Source organism: Protopterus annectens, chromosome 2.part1 (assembly GCF_019279795.1).
Source record: "Protopterus annectens isolate FY-2018-M chromosome 2.part1, PAN1.0, whole genome shotgun sequence".
NCBI lineage: Eukaryota > Metazoa > Chordata > Ceratodontiformes > Protopteridae > Protopterus > Protopterus annectens.
This window is the reverse complement of record NC_056729.1, coordinates 173,823,166-173,850,513: the sequence shown is the minus strand read 5'-3', so window position 1 is coordinate 173,850,513 and position 27,348 is coordinate 173,823,166. Positions and strand designations below refer to the sequence as shown.

Genomic DNA, 27,348 nt, shown 5'->3' with positions numbered 1-27,348 from the left:
GTAACAGCTGGATAACGCTAGTCATACTGACTCAGTCTATCTTGATTAATAGAAGTGTTTGTGCCGGCTCACATAGATAAATGTTAAGCAATGTTAAACAGTCCTACAGACCAAATCCATATGCTTCAAACAGGGCAGATCACTCATGTGGGTAATTTCGTCATTTGCCATGTGCACTGATGGATACTTTGGGCTCTAATCATACAGGGTTTTGGTTATCCTGTCTAGTTGAACTATAAGTATCATTTCATATTCTCTTCTATCTCGTTCATATTTTTTCATCTTATATCCCTTCGTTTTTGCAGTACTTTGTTCTATACTGCAAAATACTCGTCCATGTTCGGTTTTGTAGTCCTGGTATGATTTGTCATTGACAATACTGTCATTTAACCTTGTAACCTCTGTAATTAGTTTGTCAATGAACTTATTGTTATGGTGCACTATGAGTTCCATAAATTCACACCCTTGCTTGTCAAAGAGAGCCACAAGATCTTTGTGTAAGGGTGAATTGATGTCTGTCCCAGTGGGATACCTCCACTGTCTAAAGCCCTTCCATACTCTGTTTACTTTAATATTCTGCAATAAATAACAATTCTCCAATTGCAACTTTTTTAACTTAAACATTTTTTTATCCAATAATTCCAGTCTTCGTAAAACATCTGTTGTTTCTATAACAATATTCTCATTAGTGAATCTAACCCCTTTTTGGATGTGTATAATAGGGGAATGTTGCTTTAAAATTTTAAAAGGCTCACATAGGTTCATAGGTTCATACTAGGCTATCTGCCCTAGGGCATTTATAAGCCTAGCCAGAGTGTGTTTGGCTTTCACCACCCATTTTAAATTAATTTTGCTATGCCCTTTTTTGAGGTTAGTATACTGTGCCTCTGTCTAACAGTGACACAGAAGTGATACCCGGGGTAAACCTATGATCTCCCATCCACTCATCAAGATTCCTCTTCAAGAGAGTCAATGAGGGACTCTGCCTAACCTGGACTGGGATTTTATGCAGAGTGAAGGGAGCCTCTGAGTTATGAATCTGTCCCTCCAGCATGTCCTATTTATTTCAGTGCTGAGGTTCAAGTCTCTCGAGCGCGTAGCTCGATGGGATTTGGATTTTCTGAGGTGCAGCATGTCCATTAATTCTGGCTTGGACATGGCTTTATATGTCAGGCACAGATCGCCTCTGAGCAGGCGGTACGCCACTGAGTAGAGCTGGAGTTTCTTTAACCAGTCAGCATATGGCACCTGTTTGAGCCCTTTGATCCTCTTGGTGAGGTACTTTTGGGGTCTTTCCAGTTGCTGCAGGTGTCTGGTAAGGTACATCCCAAAAGGGGCATTGTACTCAATTATGGGCCTGATGAGGGATGAGTAAAGAGGCACGATGACCTCCCCTGATCTAGATGTGAATCCCTTCATGATTAGGTGGGCTACATAAAATGTTTTTCTAACCACTTTGGCCACGTGGTTGTCAAATGAGAGATTGCTATCAACTTGGGTCCCCAGGTCCCTAATTACTTCTTCTGTACTTAATGGATTACCACCTATGTGGTAATTTGTGGGCACTTTGTTTTTGCCAAAGGGGATGACTATACACTTTTTGGCGTTTAGCATGAGGCCATGGCTCTGGCACCAGTTGTCTGTTTCTATGAGGCCCTTTTGGAGTATGCTTGTGTCGGCTGGAGAGTCGATTATGGCACCCAGTTTGCAGTCATCTGTGAACTTGGTCAGCCACAGTCCTTCCATGTTGGCCTGTACCTCCGAGAAATATATACAGAACAAGAGAGGTCCCAGGACTGAGCCTTGTGGGATGCCACTTGTAACTGGTTTGGAGTCTGACATGGCTCCAGCAATTCTAACCATGTGGGTTCTGTCCTTGAGCCAGTTTGCAACCCATCTAGTGACATAGGGGTTTATATTTAAGCTGGTGAGCTTATCTATAATGCCCGAGTGGGGTATTGTATCGAAGGCTTTTGCGAGGTCCAGGTAGGCTGTGTGGACCACCTTCCCCTCATCAATGGCCTTGGTGACTGTTTCAAAGAAATCAACCAGGTTTAGGAGGCAGGATCTGCCCTTATCAAAGCCGAACTGGGTAGGATCCAGTGTCTGTAGATCCCCAATATCTTTATTTATGAGGTCCATGATGATCCTTTCCATAGCTTTGCAGACCAAGCTAGTCAGGCTTATGGGGCGATAGTTTCCAGGATCCGTTGAGGCACCACCTTTGTGGAGAGGGACCAATGTTGCTGTACGCCACTCTTTGGGTACATATCCTGTAGTAAGGCTGAGATTGGACAGTAGTTTTATGTTTGGGTTTAGCTCTTCTTGGAGTTCATGTAGGATGCAGCCTGGGACGCCGTCTGGTCCAATTGATGCTGTGTTTTTTGCTTTGGAGAGGGCGGCTCTTACCTGAGCATCTGAGATGTCAGGGGGGCAGCACTCTGCTGGGATAGATATTTGACCTTTTGGTAGGGAGTGGGGGGGAGAAGTTTGCGCTGAACCTGTCAGCTAGGATGTTGGCAATATCTGTGGGTTCGGTGTATTTTTTGTCATTTTGGACTAATTCTGAGCATATCTGGGAATTCCCACCCAGGTTCCTATTATAACTAAAGAAAGCCTTGTGATTATCCTTAGTGTCCTGTGCAATTTTTCTCTTGAAGCTGGCCTTAGGCGATTTTATGAGTGCTCGTAGTTTTTTGCTAATACTGATCAGAGATGCCTTCCCTTTTTGGGATTTTGCTCTATCATGTAGTAGCTTCCTCTTTCTATTGTATAGTTTGTTTATGGCTGGGGTCCATCAGACAGGACATCTGCCTTTGGAGGATTGGGTCTTGGTTTTATTTGGGATTGCATGATCCATGCATTCCTGAAGGTTTTTATAGAATGCGTTTATAAAGGATTCTGCGGTCTGGGCCATATTTTCCACAGGCCCGGGGGCTTTGAAGGATTCCACCTCGGTTTTGAGGAGTGTGAAATTTGCTTTAGAGAAGTTTTTCATTGTGGTTTTCTGGGCAGGGGGTGGGGTCGGGATGTGAATATCCAGTGAGATTAGTTTATGGTCTGATCTTACCAGTGAGGGATACACTTCTGGTCTGGAGCATAGAGTCCCCATGTTGGTGATGATCAGGTCCAGTATATTTTCCCCTCTTGTGGGAGTGGTAACAATTGTTCCATAGCATTTGAGTTTATAAATTCTAGGAAACTTTGGGCTAGGGTGTTGGAGCTAGAGTAATGCTCCCAGTCTATATTTGGGTAGTTGAAGTCGCCCAATATAATGGTGTTTGGAGAGACTTTCATATTTTCCAGTGTTCTCAGGAAGACCGAGTGGGGTTCCTGGGTTTGGGAGGGTGGTCTGTACCAGGCTATAAACTGGAAGGCAGTTTTACCCACTGTTATTTGCACATGGATAGTCTCTGATGCTTTGTGCTGTGCCACCAACCTGGAGGTGTGGGTATCTTTGACGAATATTGATACTCCCCCTCCTTTTGTGGTTTGGTCCATGTTTTGGGGCCGAAAAGCATGGTATGAGGTATAACCTGGTAGTGCTGGGGTGCTCTTGGGAGCCTTGAACCAGGTTTCTGTTACTGCACAGATATCAATGTTCTCCATGCTAAGGAGAGTTTCGAGTGCATGCATCTTGAGGTTTAGACTTCTGGCGTTGCGTAACATTACTCTTAGTTTCTTATCCCTTGTGATACCTATGGAGGTGGGTTTGTCTTTGAGCCTTGCCTAAAAAAGGCACTATGGGGGTAGCAAGAGCCTTTGCCAATATCCGAAAGCCCAGGGGTGACAGGTGCAAGCCGTCCCTAGCGAAGCATCGTGGCTTGTCGAGCATGTCATCCCAGGCTGACAGGCATTGGATCCCCTTTGAATGACACCAATACTTAAGCCAATTGTTGAAATTGATCATCTTGTCGTCATATTGTGGCATTATTCTTGGTGAGGGTAAGATGCTACTCAAGGTCAGGGTCATACCGGCCGGGGCTACATGGTCAGAGAGCTCCTCTATGTCTCTTTTCATGTAGTCCAGGGAGGTACATCTCAGGTCATTCACACCAGCATGGACAATGACCTTGTCATATTTGTACTTGCCTTGGAGTGACCTGAGTGCTTGTGTTGTGTGGCGGATCCTAGCACCCGACAGGCGGCTCACCGTGACCTTCTCCTTGTTCAGCCTGGTGAGTGGGACGTCAGTGTGCCTGATGATAGAGTCACCTATTACAAGTGTATCAGGTGTGTTGTTTAGCCTTAAGGGCTGTGACTGTTCGGCACACTGGCTTTGTGAGCTATGTGTTGCACGTGTTTTGTTTTGGGGTAGCAGTTGCTTGGCTGTTTGCTTTGGAGGTCTCTGCTGCTTAGGCAGATTTTTATTTAGAGCCTCCGAGTATATTTTTGTGTGTTTATGTGTTTGGTTTGCTGTTGTGGTAGGTCTATGTGAGACTGGAATTGTAGTGAGTGTGGTTTCCTTCTCCTCCTGAATGGTTACGCCAGTATTGAGTTGAGAGAGCTTAGCCACCAGTTTGGCTATATGGTTGCATCTCTCACATGTGTTGGAATTTGTTGGGAGGAGGAGAGGGTTGTCTGTGTACATGAGGCAGTTGTAACATTGCCTCAAGATTCCCAGATTCACCAGCTGGACCGGAGAGGAGATTGACAACTGACATTTGGACATGCTAGAATAGTATTGGGAATTCCTTTATAATTGAAAAAAAGGGCCAATGGGTTACAAGGTACTCAAGTGGAGTTTGTGTGGGTGTAGTGCTTTTAATTTTTTAGTGCTAACTTATATAATTGCTTTAGTGAGCAAGTGCCAGGTAACTTAAATGCAATGTGTTACAGGTAACTTAAATGCAAAAACGACAAACAGTAACATGACCAGTGAAGTTTATTTAAATGGCTCGACAACTGTCACAACTTGTATCTGATGAAGTTTTAAAGGGTTTAAAACAAAAGTGGTTATATGCTTACTGGACTGCACTGTATTTCTTGGATTAAACCTGTGTTTTACACTTTTACTGGATTGTACTGCACTTCTTGAGCAACACTTGAAGTTTTTACAGCTTGGTTTTGGACTGTTTGACTTCCAACAGGAAGTATTTCTTAGTTTGTGATTTTGGAACATTCTCTTTGTGCATTTTTATTTTCCTACTTGGTGAGATCAGTTATGATACACTCCATTGTTTGGCAGATCTGGCCTATAAGACTGATATATCTACAATTTTTGGGGGTTCATGTTAGGGCCATCCTTGTGGAAGGCTATCACTACTGGGGTGTGTGATAATTCAGGAGCAAATCTTGTGACTGAGCTTAGGTTAAACATTATAAGGGGAAATTCAATTTGGGCATTTTTGGTACTATTTATTAAACACACAGGTATGTTGTCAGGTTCCATGGAAGAAGTACTTTTGGTCTATGATAGTGCCTTCAGAAGATGTTCCTTGATGATAAAAGGAGGTATAAGGGATTCTTGTCTATGGGGAATCTGAATAGATATTTCAAGGGTGAGGTTTGCAGTAAACATTTTTACTACAATATAGGATATGTTATTTAGGTCAGAGCGGGTAATGCCATTTAGGATATGTTTTGAGTATTGCTGGGCATTGTTCTTTAGTTTTCTAATGTAGATAAGAAGGATTTGCAGTTATCTTTGGCTTCAAAAGCTAGCCTAAGTTCACGAGTCTATATTACATTGTCGAACTCACAGGAGTTCGAATGATCTAATATCGAATCATGAAGTTCGAAACCCAAGAATTACGAAAACACAGAAAAGCGATTGTTTTCCCAGGGGAAGAAAAAAATCGCAGTTCCGGTACAAAAAAACCCCACTTACACTTTAAACTTAAACTAATGTGATGTGCCCCCCCTACTTAAATATACCAACTCTGAGAAAGCACCACAGTGGATGAAATAGCAAAGCCCTGAAAACAACCCATCAGTGTGCCGTGGCTTCACTATTTTTATATTTTAAACATCCGGGTTCGATATTACAATGTTCTGACTCCTGTGAGTTCAACATTGTAATATAGACCTTAAGTTCACTAGCCTTAATAGTATTTTTAAAAGCCCTGGTAATGTTTCTTTTTAAGTTATTCATGTAACAAGTTATGAGAAGTCTTGGGTCTGCTATATAATTTAAGGATTTTTTTTTCTCTTGTTATAAAGTTCATTTTGTTTGTGGACTACTAGCCTAGATTATTTTTGAATTTCTCATTGGATATTGCTCTGTTTGGGACTGTTAATTTTATGCTTTTTTTCTGTGTGTGTTTATAAAGCCTTTGTGAAGCTGACTGCTATGTCAACATCTGAGCTGGTGCTGTTACAAGTTAATTTTGAGATTTTGTCTTATAATTTTATGGGTTTTGCCTGTTTGGAGTCATTAATTCAGAGATGTTGCTGTCAAGGGCTTTTGGAGATTTTGAAGGCAAATATCACAGACTTATGGTTTCACTTAACTAGGGAATGCGAGGCCAGTAGAATAGAATGTGCATAAGTACCAGATCTCAAATATTATGTCCTCTAGTGGGTTTATTTTTCCAAGTCCAGAAACCTTGGAGCATACCCTATATTTCACATATAGGCGATCCAGTTAATTGTGGGGTATTTAAAGTTTCCCAAAGTAATGGACTTCTTGTTCATAGACAGTTCTTGAAATACTTTCAAGAATCTAGTGTGATTATCTAGATACAGGAAGGGGTGTCCTGTTCCAGGATAAGAGATGTTTCTTTATCTTATTGATCATAATAAGAAGTACTATTGCTGCTCTTTGTGAGTCTTTGGGAATCTTTCTGGAGATGCTAAGATCCTTGGCAAATATGGATAAGCCACTGCAGTTACCAATGGGCTTGAATGTATGGTACGTACAAATTGCCATATGGAGGGAGTACTTTCTTCAGTAATTACACATTCATGGGTATTTTTCAGATACAGGAGAGCCACAAGATCAGGCAAATAATTGATGTGACTTCGGTCATTGAGAGAAGCTACCTTAATGTGGTCCAACTTGGGATTAGATGAGTTTGCATTGGAATGTCCATTAACTGAAGCTTGTCTAAAAATACAGTATGGTGGCATAGAGGTTTTAGCCCATATGTACAAGCCTTTGGACCAAAGGTACAGGCCATCCTTTGGGAAGCATGCTGGACTATTAATCATCTCATCTCATACTGTGAAACATACTGGATGCCCCTAGAATTACACCAAATATTCAGCCAATTGGTAAAGCCAATTATTTTTTCTTTGCACCTAGGTATCATCCTTATTGAAGCTTTGATTCTACTCAGGACCAGAGTCTTACCTGCATTTGTCACATGCATGTAAAATTCTGATGTTATATTGTATGTAATACTCCATCTCAAAATTAGATAATAGCACTAACTAAAATCAACAACGCAACTTCTTTTAGATCATTTCTATAAGAGGGGCAAAGACCCCTGCTGGACTTTAATATAACCACTCCCCAAAACGCTTAGTTGATGAATTTTCCCTTAAGAGTCCCCATTCTATTATCAGCAGGAAGAGGTTGTGATCACTAACCACTTTAATCCAGACAGCAGAAAGGTTTTTGAATTCAAGGACATTGCTTTTATAAACAGCTATTTCAATGTAAACAGAATAAATGTTGTGAATTTTACAGCCTTGCTTTTCGAAATTTAATTTTTAAAGTACTCTCCAATATCCTTCTTAAAGTTGGAGCCATATTCTTTCTGACAAGTCTTTCCCTATATCTTTCTGTCTATCTGTCTATCTATCTGTCTGTCTATCTATCTATCTATCGATCTATCTATCTATCTATCTATCTATTAATCTATCCACACACACACACACACACACACACATAAATATATGTGTGTGTGTGTGTGTATATATATATATATATATATATATATATATATATATATATATATATATATATATATGTGCATGTGTGTGTGTGTGTGTGTGTGTGTGTGTGTGTATATATATATATATATATATATATATATATATATATACACACACACACATATATATATATATATATATATATATATACATGTATGCAGTAGGGAATCCATGCTGAAATAGAGGTGACTGTCTTAATAAGTCACCACATCAGTGTTTCTTTACTCGGTGATACACATGGCTCTATGGGCTCACCACATAATCCTTGTCCTAATACATTTATCAGGCAGTTAGAGTATCTTTTCCCTGCTTACATATTGAGACTTTTATGAAAGAACATGGCCTGTGCAAGTGTTCCTTCTTAAACTAGTGCCCATATACAGAGAAGCATAATACCAGTTTTCACAGAGATTGAATAATATAACTAATGTGAAAAGCTCCCATGTCTAATGTCCTATCATCAAGGTACTTCAAAACATTAAATAAGTCACCTATTCTGCCACATTTTGGCTTTTTCTAGACATAATGCCAGTTATGTCTGAAACAGGAAGCAGTATTAATCAGCAGTATGGGGCTTTCCTGACTTAATTACTTCTATTTTACCTGATATAATGCTTTGCTCTCTTTTTTTGTGATATTTGTTTTATTGTTTTTTGTTTAATTTGAGTACGTAGAATGATTGGACAACAGGGATCTGTCTTCCACTGCAGTCTGCTTATAGACTATGTAAAATATGAATTTTAACAAAAACAAATGCATCACAGAATTGTCAGTGCACACCAAATGGCCAAGAAAACAAACCATTCATATAGTCAATTCAGATTTGTTATTAGGATGTTCAAATAATTGCCACAATGAAGAAAAGAAGGCCATTAACAAGGTAGGAAGAGTTATTATATCCACGTAGGATGGAAAGTGAGAGTATCTAGGTATAGAACAGAAGTATATTAGTTCACAGGGTTACTTGGACCTGCAGTAATTTAACATCATTGTCATCATCATGAGTGAATTAGAGCCTAAAATGCTTAAAAACAAATAATTCTAATTACAGCTTCTTTGAGGTTGTGCCATCTCAGAGCTGTAAAGGGTGGTGGGTGCATGATGCTTTGTACTCTTACTCCACAGACACTTGTAGGTTTATTAGACTGTTATGTACTGAAGCACTACATGAATGAGAATGGTTGAATTTATTCCACTGTACAGTTTACATTGCATCTGTGTCAACAGATAACTCTGGAGAGACAGATAACTCTGGAGAGCAGTCAGAAAAGTGTGTGTGTGGGGGGGGGGGTGGTGGAGGGAGGGAGGGAAAGGAAGTTTCCAGACTGTGTGATGACAACGTTAACATTAGCATTATGGTGACAAACTGGACCTGACTCCTCCAAATACTGTCAATTACTGTAAAAATATCAAATCAGGAGCCGTCGCATGCTGCAGACTAGAGAAAAATGAAAATAATTGTCAGCATCACACAAGTGCTTGTGAATAAAGCATGAAATCATGATCTAGACACCTTTGGTTTGGTATTTCTGAGCTGATTACAGATTCAAGTAGCTGGAAAGTCAAGTTTAGTAGACTCAGATTGTTTTCTGTATTCCTGAGCTTGTGATTACCTCAAAAACACAAACGCATGTGTTGATGAAGTTTGAATGATATACATGGCACACCTGCTGACTGTTTGAGACTTTAGCATTGAGTATTGCAATAGCTTCATCTCTCTCATGACCCTAAAAATCATAAAGTAGGTAATTAGAGAATGACTGGAAAATGTGTTTATCCTGAACAGAGTGGTGAGGGTGGATGCGTGTATTGTGGTAGATTGGCCACTGGTGGACTAGTCTGTGGAGGTCAGTTTGCTAGTGCAGTCCATGTGGAAGAGGATTAGTAAGATATATCTGTGTGAAACGGTTCTATCATTGCTGAAATTGTCTGATTCTAGACAATGTTCATCTCTGTCTGTTCTGTCACAACGACCACATCTCTTTCTCTAAAGTGGAATATCTTAATAAATAATGCACACTTTTAACTGAAAAACAGCTTATGTTAGCCTTCCCTTTACAGAAAGATTTGTGGTAGGTACATTAAGTTAATCTTCAGGATTTGAGTATGTAAATAATTGCACTAGCAATTTTGAATATTACTGACACAATACTGCTGCCATAGTTGATGTTGGTGGTAGATACCTGTATATAAAAATAGTATATTAGTAAGCTATAAGCTGCACATTTGGTATTGGCCACTGAAGTCATACCGGGTGACTGAGATTCTTGCAGTTTTCCATGAAGTTACTAAAGGAAGAAGATACATGGAAAAAGAAAATTGTGCCTGTTACTAAAGAGTTAAGTCTTTCAGATGCAGATTCTTTGTATAGAAGGTTTACAGTAATTCTGTTCTCATTTCAAGTAAACTGAAGTAACCACCTGGAGGAGATGCAAGGTTTTGGAGAAGCTGGTTTAAGGGGATTCTTGGCAGACTCATATCACTTTAATATAACAATATAACACTTTAACAATAAGTTGGATAACCTCCCCCTTTAAACATGCTGATAATATAATGGCACATCGTGATGGTGTCTGAGGCAGATGTCCATGATATACCATGGCTGAATGTTATTTTTGTTAGTCTGCAGAAACTAAAGGTGCAAACTGTTATAGTCCAACTTCAGAAGAATATGGATAAAATTATATGAATAGCAGCAAACCTGACTTTACTTGACTGGTATCCTTGTAAGTAGTACTCTCTTGTTACGAATCATCATGTGAATATCTAAAACTCTTGCTACTAACTGTAACTTTTCTTCTTTCAGCAAATTCTTCACTACATTCTAATCAAGTGTTCCTCATTTAAGTAATACAAGAGATAAATATAGCATATCATTGATATGGCTTGTGTGTGTGGGGGGTAGCTAATAAAATGCATGTATACAAGACATTCAGGAAGTATCTATCTTTGGTGGTGTGTGTGCAGGATGAGTACTAAAGCAACTGATCACCGTCATACAAGTACACGAAGTAGCTTCAAATCCTCATACCTCTTCATTTTCCCTTTCAATTCTTGGTTGTGCTTCCTTCTATGCAGTGTCTACATGTCCTTCTTGATCCATTTTGGTTTTATTGAGATGTTTTGGTTTCTCCCAACACCATAATGACAAGTTGAAGGGATTTATAATTGGAAACTTGATGAATGCCATAACAGGGAAACAATATCCTAAGATAATTGGATGTAGAAATGGCAAGATTCCACAACATTGGAAAACATCAACAAGATCAATTTCCAAATGGTTCACTCACAGGGGCAACCACTACCATGGGTTTCATGGGATCTGCAGGGGGGCAAGTCCATCTGTTTGATATTTTGGTTCTTTTTCTAGCTGGTTCGTGATGCAATCATCCCAGAATGTCTTTCCTAATGTGACAATCAATAAACTTTCAGTTCTAAAGTTGTTGTAGGTGAATTTTTGGTTCCACCAAATGTATCCATAGGTGTAAATGCAGTATAAGACTGAAAGTGTGTGTGTGTGTGTGTGTGTGTGTGTGTGTGTGTGTGTGTGTGTGTGTGTGTGTGTGTGTGTGTGTGTGTGCGTTTCTGTGGTTCTATGTGTATAACATGCAATAGGCTAATATATGGTTTCATTTGGCTTGTCATTGGCAGTGGTGTTGGTGGTGTGTATGTGTGTGTGTGTGTGTGTGTGTGTGTGTGTGTGTGTGTGTGTGTGTGTAAAAATAATCATCAGTAATAAGTAATATCTGTGCACAAATATGCATTTTAACCACATGCATAAATATTCCAACTAGCAGGAAAAAATCAGAATACTTAAGAAATAATTCTTATTCAAACACAAGATACAAAATGATCACAGAACATCTACACGCTCAGAGAGGGGTGCTGTGATGCTTCTTTCATGGACAGTGCAGCATAGATTTGAATTTTTAAAATAAAGATAGGAGACCTGGATATGTACACAAGGAAGTGGCTCTAAAATCAAGAAAGCAATAAAATGTGGATTGTTTTTTGTAGTGTTGGAATGTTGTGGTGGCTTTCCATACACATAGAAATTGAAAAGTGGTTATGGATAAAATGAAACATTGACTGGTGAGAAGGGCAGGAAAGATACATAGACTTCAAGAACTTTGGGTAAAAGCAAGTGTCCATGACCATCTAAACTTAGGATTTGCATTATATTTGGCAGCCTTAATAGTTTTAAGTACAAGTGAACACGTACAACCTAATAATTAAAAGGGCTTGAGGGATTCTGAAGGGGTGAGTTGCTTTATGAGTGGAGGATAATGGCATCTAGAAAAGTTGTGAATGCCTAACAAAGCTTTGGGTGAGTACAGATGGAAGAGTTATTTGTGTTTTTAGAATACATTCTGCTGTTAAGATAAGTAAATTCTCCCTAAAATTAAGGAAAACAACTTTCCATTTAGTAGCTAATTTATCATATGGTTTTCTAAGCCTACCATACTCATGTCAATCAGTTTGACTACTGTTTTTTTGAAGGCAAACCAGACATCATCCCTTTGCTTGAAGCTGGAACAGACCTTCTGCATTCCTTCATGGACTGCCTGATACCTTCATTCCCTTTCAGTTACGGGGGAATAATCTGTCTTCAACAAATGTGAGAAAAAGCAAGAATAGGGTAGAATTTCTTGGACAGCATCACAACTGCTTTGAATAAGGAGACATCTGACTCTATAAAGCTTACAGTAAGGGCTGTATCCATTGTCTTTGTTATGAAACAATGAGGATCTCTCAGGATATGTGAAGATAATAATATTACAGAGAAGAGTAGAATGCAATAAACTATACTCCGTTATGGTGTTTCAGAGATGGACATGAGACTTGCATGCCAGCAAAACGTGTGAGGCAAGGTTTCAAAAATATGTTACGGGGTGCAGCTCTTAATAATTTGTTCAAATATAATATAATCTTTTCGAGGGTCCTCCATACCTGCTCTATGTCACGTAATAATGGAAAGGACATGTCATGGTTTGGACAATACTCTAGTTTACCACTTTGATATTTTATAGTGAATCAGAGTATTTGTACATACTGGATAATGTAATAATCAGTTTAGGAAGATATGTTTTTCTCCTTAAAAGTTCCATTTAGGGGGAAATGATGTAACATTCCTAGATGATAGGGTAGATTCCAAAGGCTGCTTTCAGTATGAGAAAAAGTGAAAAAAGGTCAGTAAAAAGAGTGAAAAGTGTGACTGAACTGAAGGTTTTAGGGAAAATGAATCTACTATAACAGGTTATCGATTGAAACTATTGACTATGTTATCTCCAATACATGTATTGGGATATGATGTTACTACTGTACTAGGATCTGGATGAAAAGAGAGCTCCTAAAGTTTTTGACATGCTTCCTTAATACGCGTCCTTACAATCCACGGTATAATTTATTTTGTCCGTGGCTGCATGGTGCTGCTAATAATTATTCAAATAAGATTCTTAAAATTGTGATGGGGACAAATGTTACTGAGTTGCAGATTTCATTTTTAGATGCCTCTGAAGTTCAAAGTTTTAGCATTTAGCCAATATAATTTTAAATTTCATGACAGCTTAGCTGCGGATTAATAGATTAATAGGTAACATAGCACAAATGCATAAACCTATCTTAAAATAACTGAATAAATAAACTTACCCAAATGTCGAAAAGCACTGTCAGTTTATTCCTCCCTGGCATTTTGTAACACAGCCTTTCACTGACAATAAAAAGACAAAACTACATAGGAATATATACAGCAAATGAGTAACCAGACAGCCAAGCAATTAGACAGTGAACAATAAAACATCAAAATGTGAACCGGTGGCAAACAGGGAAAAAACAATTTCAGCCTCAGCAAGGAAATAAGTTAGACACATAGCACCAAGTGAAATAATAATGTTCCAGATGCATTATTGTTTTAAAGCCAATTGAGTCTGTTGAATTGAAGCCCATTCGTGCATTTTCTACTGTAAAACATAGTTTAACAGCTTTGCATGATCTGAAAATAACCAATCTAAAGTGTCTTTAAGACCCACTGGTTGAGTATTATGACACATTTTGGAATAATATTAAAAATTAATTTGTCTTTTTTTTAATTTCCAATCTGTTCCTGTATTCTGAATTTAGAAGGCCTATAGGGTTTCACTGATACAAACCAAATTACAATGACAAAATGAAGCATAAACTGCTGTTCAATACATTATGTGTAAGTTCCAACAACAGAAATACTTGTTACGCTTACTTAAAAGAACTTCAAAACAGACTATTCTATTGCTCACTGAAGTACAAGTCCAAAAGAAAGTTTTCCATAAGCAATCAGTGCTGGTTTTGTCTCTAATGTGCACCAACAGTAATTCCTTTCTTTTTTTGAGATTTCTCCCTTACTCATATTTAAATAAATATGGAGCTTGTATATGTAAAGGGGCAAAAAAGGAAAAAAAAAACTGACTTTAAGTTTTTTAATAGGGTTGCTTTCCTACACAGTAGTACTTTGTGAGATGGTTTCTTGAGGTAGTACTCTTGAAACCATATAGGGACAAATGGAACAATCTTTACAGGAAATAGTGCTCCTTTTAGAAAAAAAGAATACAAGGGTATGGTGGTATGGGAGACTCACAATAATTAATATTTACCACTAATGTTTGCCACAATAAAAAGAAATCAGGGTTATTGTACAGCAACACACCCTCAGTAGAGCAAGAGTGTAAGTGCATGCAACAGAAAAACTTACTGTATTCATATTTAAAAAAACATGAAACAAACTAAAGGCACAGTAAACAATCATTATATGAACAGTGCCTTTGTTAGACAAAGGAACTGAGAACATGGTGGTAGTGGAGACTAGAATGCAGATTCATCTTTTTTATTTTTGGTGGTGTTAAAATATATTTAGCATGGTAATTCATACCTAAGGAAATCAACTGCATTTAATTTGGTGTTTTCGTGATATGCATCTTTTTTTAAGAAAGACTGAAATGTTAAAGTAGAGGTGATGTTCTGTTTCTTGGTTGGTGAAGAGAAAATCATATAAGCAATGTGTTTTTATTTCCAAACAGATTAATTGTCTTCCGGCTCTCAATCTCCATTGATGCATCCCACTTGATTCAGTTTGTTGAAGAACTCGAAAAAGGAACATATAATACGATGGTAAAAGTTATAATATATCGTAAAAAAGATGAAATAAATAGTGCTGTATTACTTGTGGTACCTTCTAAGGACCTAAACTTTGAACTGGCCAACTTGCGAGAGGAAGGATACATTGGGCCACCAGAGCCATCTGAAAGCATATCAGTCCAAGAAGGAGATCAACTTATTCTTCACTTCAGTGGCAACATCTCAGCTTATGGTAAGAAGGAAATGCAGAGTAGCACATGCTTAATGGTGTCATAAACTGATGTCAGCTTATAGTAAAATGGGAAATGCAGAGCAGCACATACTTAATGGTGTCATAAACTGATGTCATCATCATCAGCCCCCCTTTTACTCATTTTTTTCCTACATGGGGTGAGGGTATCATGTTAACTGTCGCTAACTCTCTTGAACCTACATTAAGTGCAGCACTTTTCAGTTCATGTTTGGCAGGTTGGTTGATTTTACGTCCAGCTTTCACTCAACAGAGCTATCCCAGGTAACCCAAGCTAGGCAACTATCATAAACTCGTCATAAACTGATGTCTGCAGACATAAGTTGCTTTTTATACTGATAAGAATTCTAGTACATCTTATTTTACTATTTGTTAGACAATTTCATGTTTTTATGTATTTATTTATATATTTGTTTTTTTTTCAGTTGTTTAAAAAAACGGGCTTGGAATTTTTTTATGCTTTTGAAAGTAAAACACTAGCTGACCACATGGGCAGAAATATTGAACTCTGAAATCATAATTTTGTTAGTAGTTCTATTTCTGTACTGATCTTGGGGAACTACATGTCACTGTAAATTAATGCAGTTTTTGTCTTAGAAGTACTACCTCTGGTTTTGAGTACAATAAGCAAAGTAGTTAATCTGTTACAATGATGACAACACCTCAGTTAAATGTACAGCTGTTTGCATACACGTAAGAGTCACAGAACATCAGTGCATGCATAGGTAAATTAACCACTGCTTTTCAAAACTTCCTGATATCCTCTGTTACAATCTGCTTCTCGTATTGCAAGATTCCATGCTGTGCTCCTTTTCTTATAACTAGTGCACTCCCTACAAAACCACATAAACCCCTCTTGCTATGAAATCCCTGATACCACCTGTTGTAACTTTTCTCCTGTTTCACTAAGTTTATGTTACCTGTCTTTAATGGTTCTGTCATCCTACATGGTATAAATTGCTCTCTTAACACATTTGGAGTTGACAGATTGATACATTATGGTAGCTAAATAACTTCACACAACACAGGTCAGCACAAAAGAATGATCTCTTTTATGTATAGAGAATAAATGAATACATAAATAATAAATAAATACATTTTATTGTAAAAGAACACACATACGTGGGAGACTAAGCAGTCAAGGCTTTGTCTCCCTGAATAGAAGAAATTGTACTCTTTTTGTACTCTAAATGCATGTGAACAAACATTTTGTTATCTCACTACAGCCACTGATCGATTAAAAGTAAACATCTTTGTATTATTTTTCCTACTAAGGATTCGCAAACCTCTTATCTGTGCATTTCCTTATTAGGCACAAGTTCCTATCTTCCATGTTGGCAACATTCCATTGGCAATGAAGTGCAACTAAAGACAGACCTAGGCTGCTAGAATCCATCTTGAAACAAGGAAAGAATATTATAGAAAACACTGAACTTGTCTCCCACTCTGTACTTGACAGTTACCTCAAGTATTGCCTCATGACTACTACAGAGGAATATTTACAAATCTGTCAGCCATGTAGCTATTACCATAATAAACTGGAAAAAGCATTTTAGTTAGATAAATAGTTTTAACACACTGCTGTGGTGCAACAGTAGTAGCACACCCAATCAATAATATTCTGTCCCAAAAAGCAAAGAATTGCCTCATTTAGGGGTAGAAGAAGACCTTAGCCTTCAACTGTCCCTGATTTTCATGGATTTGAGGTTGAAGTTTTGCTGTGTCCTTCCTAGTGAATATAGATTCTTATGTAACAGGGAATTGATATATCCTCACCACCATTATATGCTAAGGTTTTGAGTTATTATAGCTATTGCCAATGCCTTTCATAATCCATATACATTCTATTTCCATACATACTTTATTATTGAGTTGAGTTGTGTGTATTGATGTGAATATTGTTTCTGAATTTGTTGATATTCTTACCTGTCTAAACAATGTGTGCTCTGTCTTATCACATTAGGCAAGGTCATGGATGAAAACGGTCTTTGGACCAGTTCACAAACCCAGTAGCAAATACAAAATGTAATATATTAAAATGAATACATCTGAACATTTTTCAGAAAAGATAGCAGATAACATTTATCATTAACTTTATTTGATCATAATTGTCAAAGGAAAAAACTTCAAAGACCAATACATGTAAGGTTCAGTTAAGGCACATTTAATAACTTGCTGTAAGCAGACAAAAACATGCAAATACATGCAAATACAGGATTTTGCCTAACTACTAACAGGAAGTATGCTATTCTTATACTATTCTACAAGACATGGCCTTCTATGGCTGACGTAATTAAACACAACTTTCAGTATTGTTCTACAGCAGATGTTACTCAGATTTTCTGCTGACATGACTGGATTTATGAAAAACATTTTGAGAAAAACAACCTGGCCTTGGTGGGCCCTAGCCCGTTACAGACTTCTATTGTGTAGTTCTAATACATGTGTTACATTTCAAGGTACTTTTCTAACTTAGACACAAGCAAATACTGATTGCAGTTCATATTTTCAAGCAGTCTTTGTTCTGATTATCTATTGCTTCTGCAGCTGTGTATTTTCTCACAGCACAAGCGGAACTCCTTGTCTAAGTCTCATAACAAGTGATACATCTATTCATTATTTTCCTGACACAAGCAGAACTTATCTGCTTTCCTGTAGCTTTCCAAAGCATAAGCAATAGCTGCGCATATTTCATGACAATACAAGGTTAGAAAGCTTCTGCAATTTGTACAGATTTTATGCAGTGTGAAATAGAATAAATGTGTTAACCCTTTTCAAGCCTTAAATGCACTAAGCATATTACTAATACATACACTAATACATATTTTTCTGACATTTCCCCCCTTTTAATACTTTTATTCTACTTTCAAAATAAGCATCAACAGTTTTTTCTTCTCCTAACCTCTTCCTACTCAGGATTTGCAGTTAAGAGAGTCATTCAGTATAAACTTATGAAAGCATTTCAGTTTTTCAATAGTTCTTCAAACTCAGCACTTTGATATAAGGTTTCAGAAACTGACATGTCTATAAGGTCTTTAATCAGTCTTTTCAGGCAGGGGATGCCACAGCAAACATATACTCCCAATAGGAGCATTCCTACACAAATGGCAATCAGGATGTTCATTAGGATGGTACCCTACCCCCCCAAACCATTTCTGGAAAAAGTCCATCAGTGAGTTTGGTCCTGGTTTGGTCATGTCCGACACTTGCTGAATTACCTCAAGGTGATTGTCTATCTCATGTTTATGGTCAGGAATATACAAACAGCACTCCTCCTGGATTAAAGCACAAGTACTGCCTCTCGCCGTTAGGGTGAATTCGAGAGCCATGCGGTTTTGAAGCACTACAGTTCTCATGGCATTCAGTTCATCAGTCACCAATTCAAGAGCAGAAAAAGATGCATTGCTCATTACTTCGAGAAGTTTAGACAGTTTTCTCAGCCCCCAGATCGATTTCACTGCTCCATATGCTGGTGATATGCCTGCCCACGATATAACACTGTCACTCAAGTCCATGTGTGTCAGTTTATCTTCTACAGAATGATGGTTTTTCCAGCGCACATCGATTTGCCCCACTGGATTTTCAGGTTTCTTGATGGGTTTATAGACAACTTCTCGGACATTCTGGATTTTTCCTCGAGGTAAGACTGCAGTGTGTCGTATGGCTGGGACCAGGTAGCCCAAAAAACAACTGCCGGACCAATTCTCAGGTAACCACTTGTATGCCTTTCTGCCACATACAAAATAACAGTTCTCTACTTTAGTAGTAACTTTGCTATGAATATACACTTGCCCTGCATGAAACATTTTTCTATCAATTATAGACAGTTGTTTATAGAGAACAGAATTATATTTTACTTCATCAATTGTTTTGTGCATCAATTCAAGAAATGAATCATAGTTTGTATTACAATAAGAACCTGCATTGTTAGCTTTAGTGTAACATTTATAAGGAACAGTCACATTGCAATTGCTCCAAACCACCTGAACAATATAATTTTTATAAAAACACACAGTTCCCTTTTGTGGAACAGACAAGTGCAATCCTATTTTATCTTGTGATGTAATGGTTGAGGTATCATAAATCAAGTTTTCCCAGGTCTCATTGACCCCTAGGGAGACTGCAGTCATTAATAACCCCCCGTATGCTGTTAGCAAAGCTGTGCAAATCCAGCAATTCGAAACATTGAACGTCTCAGCATACACATGTTTAATTGCCTGGTAAGTGTTGAAGTTTGGGTGCAAGTTTATGAGCAATGCTTCACATTTATTCAATTCAGTTTGTGTGGCTGGAAAAAGGAATGGCCACAACAAAAAGATTATTGTCACTAGTACAGTTAACAGGATGATTATGCAATACTTCTGAGGAAATGGTTGTCCTGCATTCCTGTTTTTTCTGGATTCTATCATTTTTGCTCTTGACATGTGACAAGATTTTTGTCCAGTTCAAAGTTCTTAACTAATTTGCAGCATGTCAGGTGGATCCATGAGGCACGATCTGCGATCTTGACTGCAGTGGGTTTTGACAGAAGCATTTGATATGGACCTTCCCACTTTGGTGACGTCCAATTCTTCTTCTTTATTGTCTTCACCCAGATCCAGGTACCTGGAACCACTGCCACTTCTGATGGTCTGGTTTGTTCTTTATCTGAAACAGAATTTGACTGCAACAGATGTTTAGAATTCAACAAATTTCTCATATACTCTGCTAGTTTACAGTCGGCTTCCTGGTCTGCGAGCATGAGAGGTTTCCACTGAGGTATATAATAAGCCCTTCCAAATAGTTTTTCAAAAGGAGTCAATCCTTTTGCATTCAGAACAGTTCTCATGCTCAACAGTGCCAGGGGCAGACAGTACACCCTATTTCTCTGTGTTTCTGCTATCAACTTCCTTAGCTTACTCTTTAAAATCCCATTATGCCTCTCTACTAACCCTGCAGATTGTAGATGATATGCACAATGATTTTTTTAAAGAAATACCAAAATGTTTACTTTAACTGTTGTATGGTTTGGTTCACAAAGTGTGTACTGTTGTCACTGTAGATCCTTTCTGGAATGCTGAATCTAGGGATGATTTCTTTAACGAGAATTTTTGCTACGGTAGCCGCATCTGGATTTTTAGTCGGAAAGGCTTCCACCCATCTGGAAAACATATCTACAATGACAAGACAATACTTCTTATTTTCACATTTGTTCAATTCTATGAAATCCATGCAGATAGTATGAAACGGATACGGTGGTGTAGGGAAACTCCCTTGCTTGGGCTTTAACGCCCCTTGTGCATGATGTTTGTTACAAACGTGACACATCAAACAAAATTTTTAGAGTAGTTTAAGAATCCATATGTCGTGAACACTTGGTTCACCAGCTGTACCATCCCCCCTGTTGAGACATGGCATTGCCCATGGCTCAACAACGCTGCATATCTAAACAAATTAGATGGTAATATCGGTTTCCCTTTTTTAGAGATGTACAGCCCCTTTTCGAGAATTGCTCCTCGTTTTACCCATCTTTGTTTTTCAGCTTGCATAGTGTCTGCATTGTCTTTAACATTTCTATGTCTAAAATCTCAGAGGGTTGTAATTCCTCATTCAAAAGAAATACTTCTGAAGCTGCCTGTTTTGCAGCTGTATCAGCTCTCGCATTACCTTTTGAAATCCTATCCTGTTGCTTGGTATGAGCTGTGCATTTACAAATAGCTACTTTCTGAGGTAACTGAATAGTTTCTAAAAGATCTAAAATAAACTGTGCATGATTGATTGGTTTGCCAGTAGATGTTATCATTCCTCGATTTTTCCACTGTTGCGCAAAAACATGTACAGTAGAAAAAGCGTACTGGCTGTCAGTAAAAATGTTCACACATTTACCCTTTGCTAAGGTACATGCCCGTGTCAAGGCAATCAATTCTGCTGCCTGTGCAGATAAATTGTGTGGTAAGGGTTTCGCTTCTATAATCTTGGTATCAGAAACTACTGCATATCCTACTAGGTTCTGTCCTGCAGGACCCCTTTTGCATGAGCTATCCATGTAGTATGGCACCTCGACATCATCCAAGGGGACATCTGTAAGATCTTTTCTAGGCAGTGTCTTTTGCTCAATCACCTGCAGGCAGCTGTGCGGTGTGCCATCTGCAAAGGTTGGGAGCAAGGTAGAAGGGTTCAAAGTCGTGCATCATTCAATTGTCGTATGAGGTTGGCTCAACAGTATAGTCATACAGGAAAGATGCCTAGCAGGGGAAAGATATGCTACCTTCTCTTGCAGTAAAATAATCGCGACTGCATGAGGCACTCTCAAAGTGAGAGGGTGGAATAAAACTACTGAGGCTAAAGCCTGTACTGCCATTGCAGCTGCAACTACTGCTTGTACACAGTGAGGTAAAGACCATGCCACTGGGTCTAGTTGTGATGAATAATAAGCAATAGGGCATTGCTTGTCCCCATGCTGCTGTGTCAACACTGATGTCATATAACCTTGCTTACAATCTACAGTTTGGAAAAAACGTTTATGATAGTTTGGTAATCCTAAAACTAATGAGGACACTATTAACTGTTTCAGTTTGCAGAAAGCAGATTCTGCTTCTGGTGTCCATTGTAACAAATCCTGTGCTGCCATAGGCTTCTTATATATCAGGTTAGTCAGTGGTGCAGATTCCAAGGCATAGTTTGGAATCCAGCTCTGGCAAAAATTAGTCGTAACCAGGAAGGATATCATTTCCTTCTTGGTAGTGGGTTTTGGTGCTTGTAAAATCGCTATTTTTCTGTCCTCATCTAATGTCCTATCCTCTTTGGATATTATATATCCTAGGTATTTAACTTGTTTTTTCCAAAGCTGCAGTTTATTTTTGTTTACTTTATGTCCTTCAGTGGCTAAAAATTGTAATAACGCTATGGTATCTTCTTTGCAATCCTGCTGGGTGGGGGCCGCCAGCAGGATATCATCAACATAAAGTAAAATCTGACTGCCTCTTGGTGGGATAAATCCCACCAAGTTGCTTGCCATTTCTTGTGAGAATATTGTCGGACTTTAACAATATCCCTGTGGTAGTCGCGTATATGTATACCTTTTCCCCTGAAATGTGAATGCAAACCAATATTGGCTGTCAGGGTGTTTCGGTATCGAAAAGAACGCATTGCTGATATCTACCGCAGAAAAATATATCTGTTGAGGTTTTAAATCATTCAACAGGGTGTGTGGATCTGGCACCATAGGTGCCCTTGGTATTACTGCGTCATTTACAGCTTGTAAATCTTGGACCATACGCCATTCTCCATTCGCTTTCTTAACAGGAAATAAGGGTGTGTTACATGGTGAATCAGGAGATTCCACCAACACCCCTTCCTTAAGTAAAGCTGCTATAATAGGTTTGATTCCTACCTCTGTGTCTTTTCTTAAGGGATACTGTCTTTTTTGTGGTCTAAATGCTGACTTTGGCGTGATAGTAACTGGTCTCGCTGTACGAATAAGTCCTACATCTGACTTTCCTGTTGACCAAAGAGTTTCTGGTATATTCTGTAAGGCATTCTCTTCCTCCTTCAATAGGAGTGCTAATCAGCTGTCCTTGCTAGACTGCAAGTGCACGGCTGGGTGGGTCTGAGTTATCCAATTCAACTTCTGCCTTTGTATTCCTTGTTCTGACAGTTCTAACTCTGTCTGTTTTTCCCATCTTGTGACTTTTTCTCCTAGGTCTACCCATTTTACATTCTTGTCCTTAGTTAAGCTAACATGTGGTAATCGATTAGACTTATAGAGTGCAAAGAACTCCTGGGGCAATGAACAGCTAGCTACACTGTTCCCTTCCATGTCCCAGTACAGATCGCGTAATATCAATCTGTTTGCACGATTTCTAAACAATTCTTGCTCATGTTCCTTATCAGGTCCTGGTATGTTACAATAATACAGTGTACAGTGCAACAAATGTTGTTTATCAGTGTCAAGGGAGGGGAACTTGCTGATGGCTACGTTCATCAACTCTTCAGTCACTGCCCCTGGACCAGTCGTAACCAAGTCCTGGCTGTACCAATAGAACATTTCACCCTCTGATTGCACTGCAAAGGTATCAATTTGTCGCTGTGCTTCCATACCCTGCATAGTCGGAACTACTGCTATACCAAATAGCTGCATAAGGTCTCTGCCCAAGAGGTTTACTGGGCATTTTGCGGAAACAACAATTTTGCTTTTCTGGGTCAATCCTGAAACAGGATCAGTTATTACAATATTATGGGAGAGGGGCTCCCGATACAGCTGTCCATTAGCTGCTTTCACTAGTATGTAATCAGGTGACTCTGAATTCTCTGGCAGTTTGGAGGGATGTATCAGGGTCCATGATGCCCCTGAGTCACACAAGAATTTGACTTCCCTCCCTTCTACCAGGAGTGTAACTTCTGGTTTTGTGTCTGCTAAATAGAGCTCTAAACTCAATAAAGCTAAATCCAATATTTCACTTTCTTCACTATCCGTAACTTCCTGCACTTCCTCTATTTCTTCTGTCACATCCTCTACTCCTTCTATCACATTCTCATTTGTCCTTTCTCTGCTATCCCCTTCTAGTGATTCTTGACTAACATATAGTCAGTCCTCACCCTCCTTGTCTTCCGTTGTTGCCTTTTTGTTTTTCTTGCAGTCCCTTGCCTAGTGTCCCTTTTTACCACATTTAAAACATTCACCCCTTTTCTTTCCCCCTTCAAAGTCCTCTGTTTGCTGATCAGATTGTTTGTTTCCCTGGGCATTTCTCTTGCCATTTTTCTCGGACTGTACTACATAAATTTCTGCTCCATCTTCTACAGCAAATACTTGGGCTTTCTTTTTCTTTTTGCTATTAAAATGCCTTTCAGCATGCCTAGCATTTTCAAGTAATTACTGTAACCTGCTTGTACAATGATCTACCATGTGCTTCATAATAAAACTGCTTATGGGTGCAATGCTGCCTTTCAAAAATGCATTCTTTAACTGCTGCTCATATTGGGAATCTTGTGTCTGATCTTCAGGAACCTGCATTTTAACAATCTGGCATAGTATCTGTCAATAGTTTCACCTTCTTGTTGGATGCATTGATTAATGCAAGTCCAGTCTGCCCTAGGCTTCCATTTCTCAGAGATTCGGTCTGTAAGACCTTTCACTCTGTTGTTTAGCTCTGTGCTGCTATGTGGGAATCATTTATGTACCAATCTGGTCCCATAATTTGTCTGACTACTTTTTTACCTCTTTTCCATTTAAATTATAACTTAGCCTCATTCCTTGTAAATCTTCTAAGAATTTTCTAAAATTAACTTTTGGATGGGGAATTCCCTCAGTGGCTTTCCGGATGTCTTCCGGAGTCCAGGATCTATACACTAGAATAGTTGGGTCGTGACCTTCTTGCCCTGCCTGAGGATTAGGTACTTCTATGAGTGGACATATTTCTTCTTCACTCATAGATCGTGAATTTCTACCCATTTGACATAATTCAATATCCCCTTTTGAGTAACCTGCCCGCGTTTGAGACCTAGTCTCAATGGGATCTCTAATAAACGTTTTTGCTTTTGTAGTGTCTCTGTTTACAGTGGCAGCAGGATATCGCAGAGGTGGACTAACTTGTTCACTTGCTTCATATTCTAGTAAGGGAGGCGGAGGGGCTGATGCTATTACTAAGTTATTGTCCTCCTTATCTAAAAACATTGCTTTTGAATTATTATTCTTTTGTTCCCTACGGTTTACTTCCTCAATCCACCTGTGTGCCTGAGGAATTTCCAATTGGCACTGCTTTTTTACCTGACCTCTGGAATCGGTTTTAAGCTGTTTGACAAGTTTGGCAAGTGAGGATTTTTCCAATTTATTATCACATTCATACTTATTAACCCATTTTGAGTAGTATTTAATATTATCAGCATGCTGTGACTGCATGTATTTCGCGTCTTTGTTAACGGCGGATTTTGGGGTCTTTTTGTGCAATTATTACCCATTTTGTTCTAACCTTTTAATCATTACGTAACTTCTTATTTTTAACGTGGTACCACGGATTTTGTTATAGTCTCTTCAGAATGACTGCCTACCTGCTCTGTTTCCCTGATCTATGACAAGACAGTAATCTTTTCCGTCCCTGACTCGTAAAAATACAGTCCTGACAAAAACAATACAAATCTAGTCCATGATCTAAAACAGAAAAAAGGTAGATTCTCCTTACCTGAGCCTGGTTCGTGAAAAACCCATCCTTCAGTCGCAGATCAGAAAGTGGCTGGTCTCTTTTGTACGACAATTCAGTTGGAGGGCTTTTCAAATAAGAAGAACCGATGTGGTTTCTTCCCTGTACGGTTTCAAGCCACCTGGCCTGTCTGATCCAAGGTGAAGTGAGGGTTTCCGGTCCAAAGGACCAATCTGTCAAAAGAAAAAACTTCAAAGACCAATACACGTAAGGTTCAGTTAAGGCACATTTAATAACTTGCTGCAAGGAGACAAAAACATGCAAATACAGGATTTTGCCTAACTACTAACAGGAAGTATGCTATTCTTATACTATTCTACAAGACATGGCCTTCTATGGCTGACGTAATTAAACACAACTTTCAGTATTGTTCTACTGCAGATGTTACTCAGATTTTCTGCTGACATGATTGGATTTATGAAAAACATTTTGAGAAAAACAACCTGGCCTTGGTGGGCCCTAGCCCGTTACAAACTTCTATTGTGTAGTTCTAATACATGTGTTACATTTCAAGGTACTTTTCTAACTTAGACATAAGCAAATACTGATTGCAGTTCATATTTTCAAGCAGTCTTTGTTCTGATTATCTATTGCTTCTGCAGCTGTGTATTTTCTCACAGCACAAGCGGAACTCCTTGTCTAAGTCTCATAACAAATGATACATCTATTCATTATTTTCCTGACACAAGCAGAACTTATCTGCTTTCCTGTAGATTTCCAAAGCATAAGCAGTAGCTGCGCATATTTCATGACAATACAAGGTTAGAAAGCTTCTGCAATTCATACAGATTTTATGCAGTGTGAAATAGAATAAATGTGTTAACCCTTTTCAAGCCTTAAATGCACTAACCATATTACTGATACATACACTAATACATATTTTTCTGACAATAATGACTACATTAAAAGGGATGTCTTGTTTCAGAAATACTTATTAATTAAAAGTCTTTTATTCTGAGCATTCTGAGCTCACAATATAAATACTTAAAAAGTAGTGCTGAATTGAGAGTATTATCTTTGATTGTCAACTTTGTCCATAATTCTAGAGACATGAAGGAAACCATATCACATTCTCTATAACCCACACCAAGAAACACTAAATATAAGTTATTATACATTATAAATTTCATTTTCAAGCTGACCCCTCCCCACTATCCTAAGTACCCCACTTAACATATTTCTTTCACAGTCTTTCTTAACATGGTAAACATTTCTTTTTATCTCCTATTACACCACTGCCTGCATCCCAATAAAACCTAATCTTTCATTTACATTAAACACAAAATCCACAGCATCTGACAAAGCATATCTAAGGAAACTTTAATCATGTAAAATCATGTCATTTCTTCACTGAATTCTCAGACTTCCTTACTGCTTCTATGCTCCTTTATTCTAACACACATATTAGCTTCTGCTCCTGTTTACCTTCCAAACAATATATTTGTTTCTCAGTCACAGAACCCTCTCTTTCATATTCCACTTTAGTAATAGGAATCCAAGGCAGCAACATTGATTTGCTTCACAAAGGAAAATATATTTTTCTGACAACCTTTAACATCTGGATATTAATTAACAGGTTCACATTATTCAAAGCCTGGCTTTCCTTTAACAATCATGACCATCTCCCCTGCCAATAACGTATTTGATACTCAGAAGCACAACAAGTTTTGACATCTTATTTCCTGAAGAATGGTCCTCCTTAGACTGTCTCTTCACCAGGCAAGACCACCAACAAAAGCCACTAAACCACAAAATGAAACACCAAATTATAATAAAATGACTACCACAGATCCAAAGAAATAGATTTAATTGCCTCTAGTGCCTCGGCAACAATGCCTTCAGGAGTGAAAACAATTACAAAAAAAAATCTTTAAATACACCCATCAATGAAATAATTAAACAATTAATCACTAATTAATAAAACAATTATAACCT

The 27,348-nt window shown here is 38.4% G+C and overlaps 1 protein-coding gene across 1 annotated transcript in view; it reads left to right on the top strand.

Annotated features, from left to right (window-relative positions):
- Positions 1 to 27,348, top strand: part of DTHD1 (death domain containing 1) — a 363,334-nt gene that overhangs the window by 245,446 nt on the left and 90,540 nt on the right. Inside the window, exon 6 of the mRNA XM_044062088.1 lies at positions 14,931 to 15,220. Within this exon, the coding sequence (XP_043918023.1) occupies positions 14,931 to 15,220 (290 nt within the window). The remainder of the gene's footprint in view (positions 1 to 14,930; positions 15,221 to 27,348) is intronic.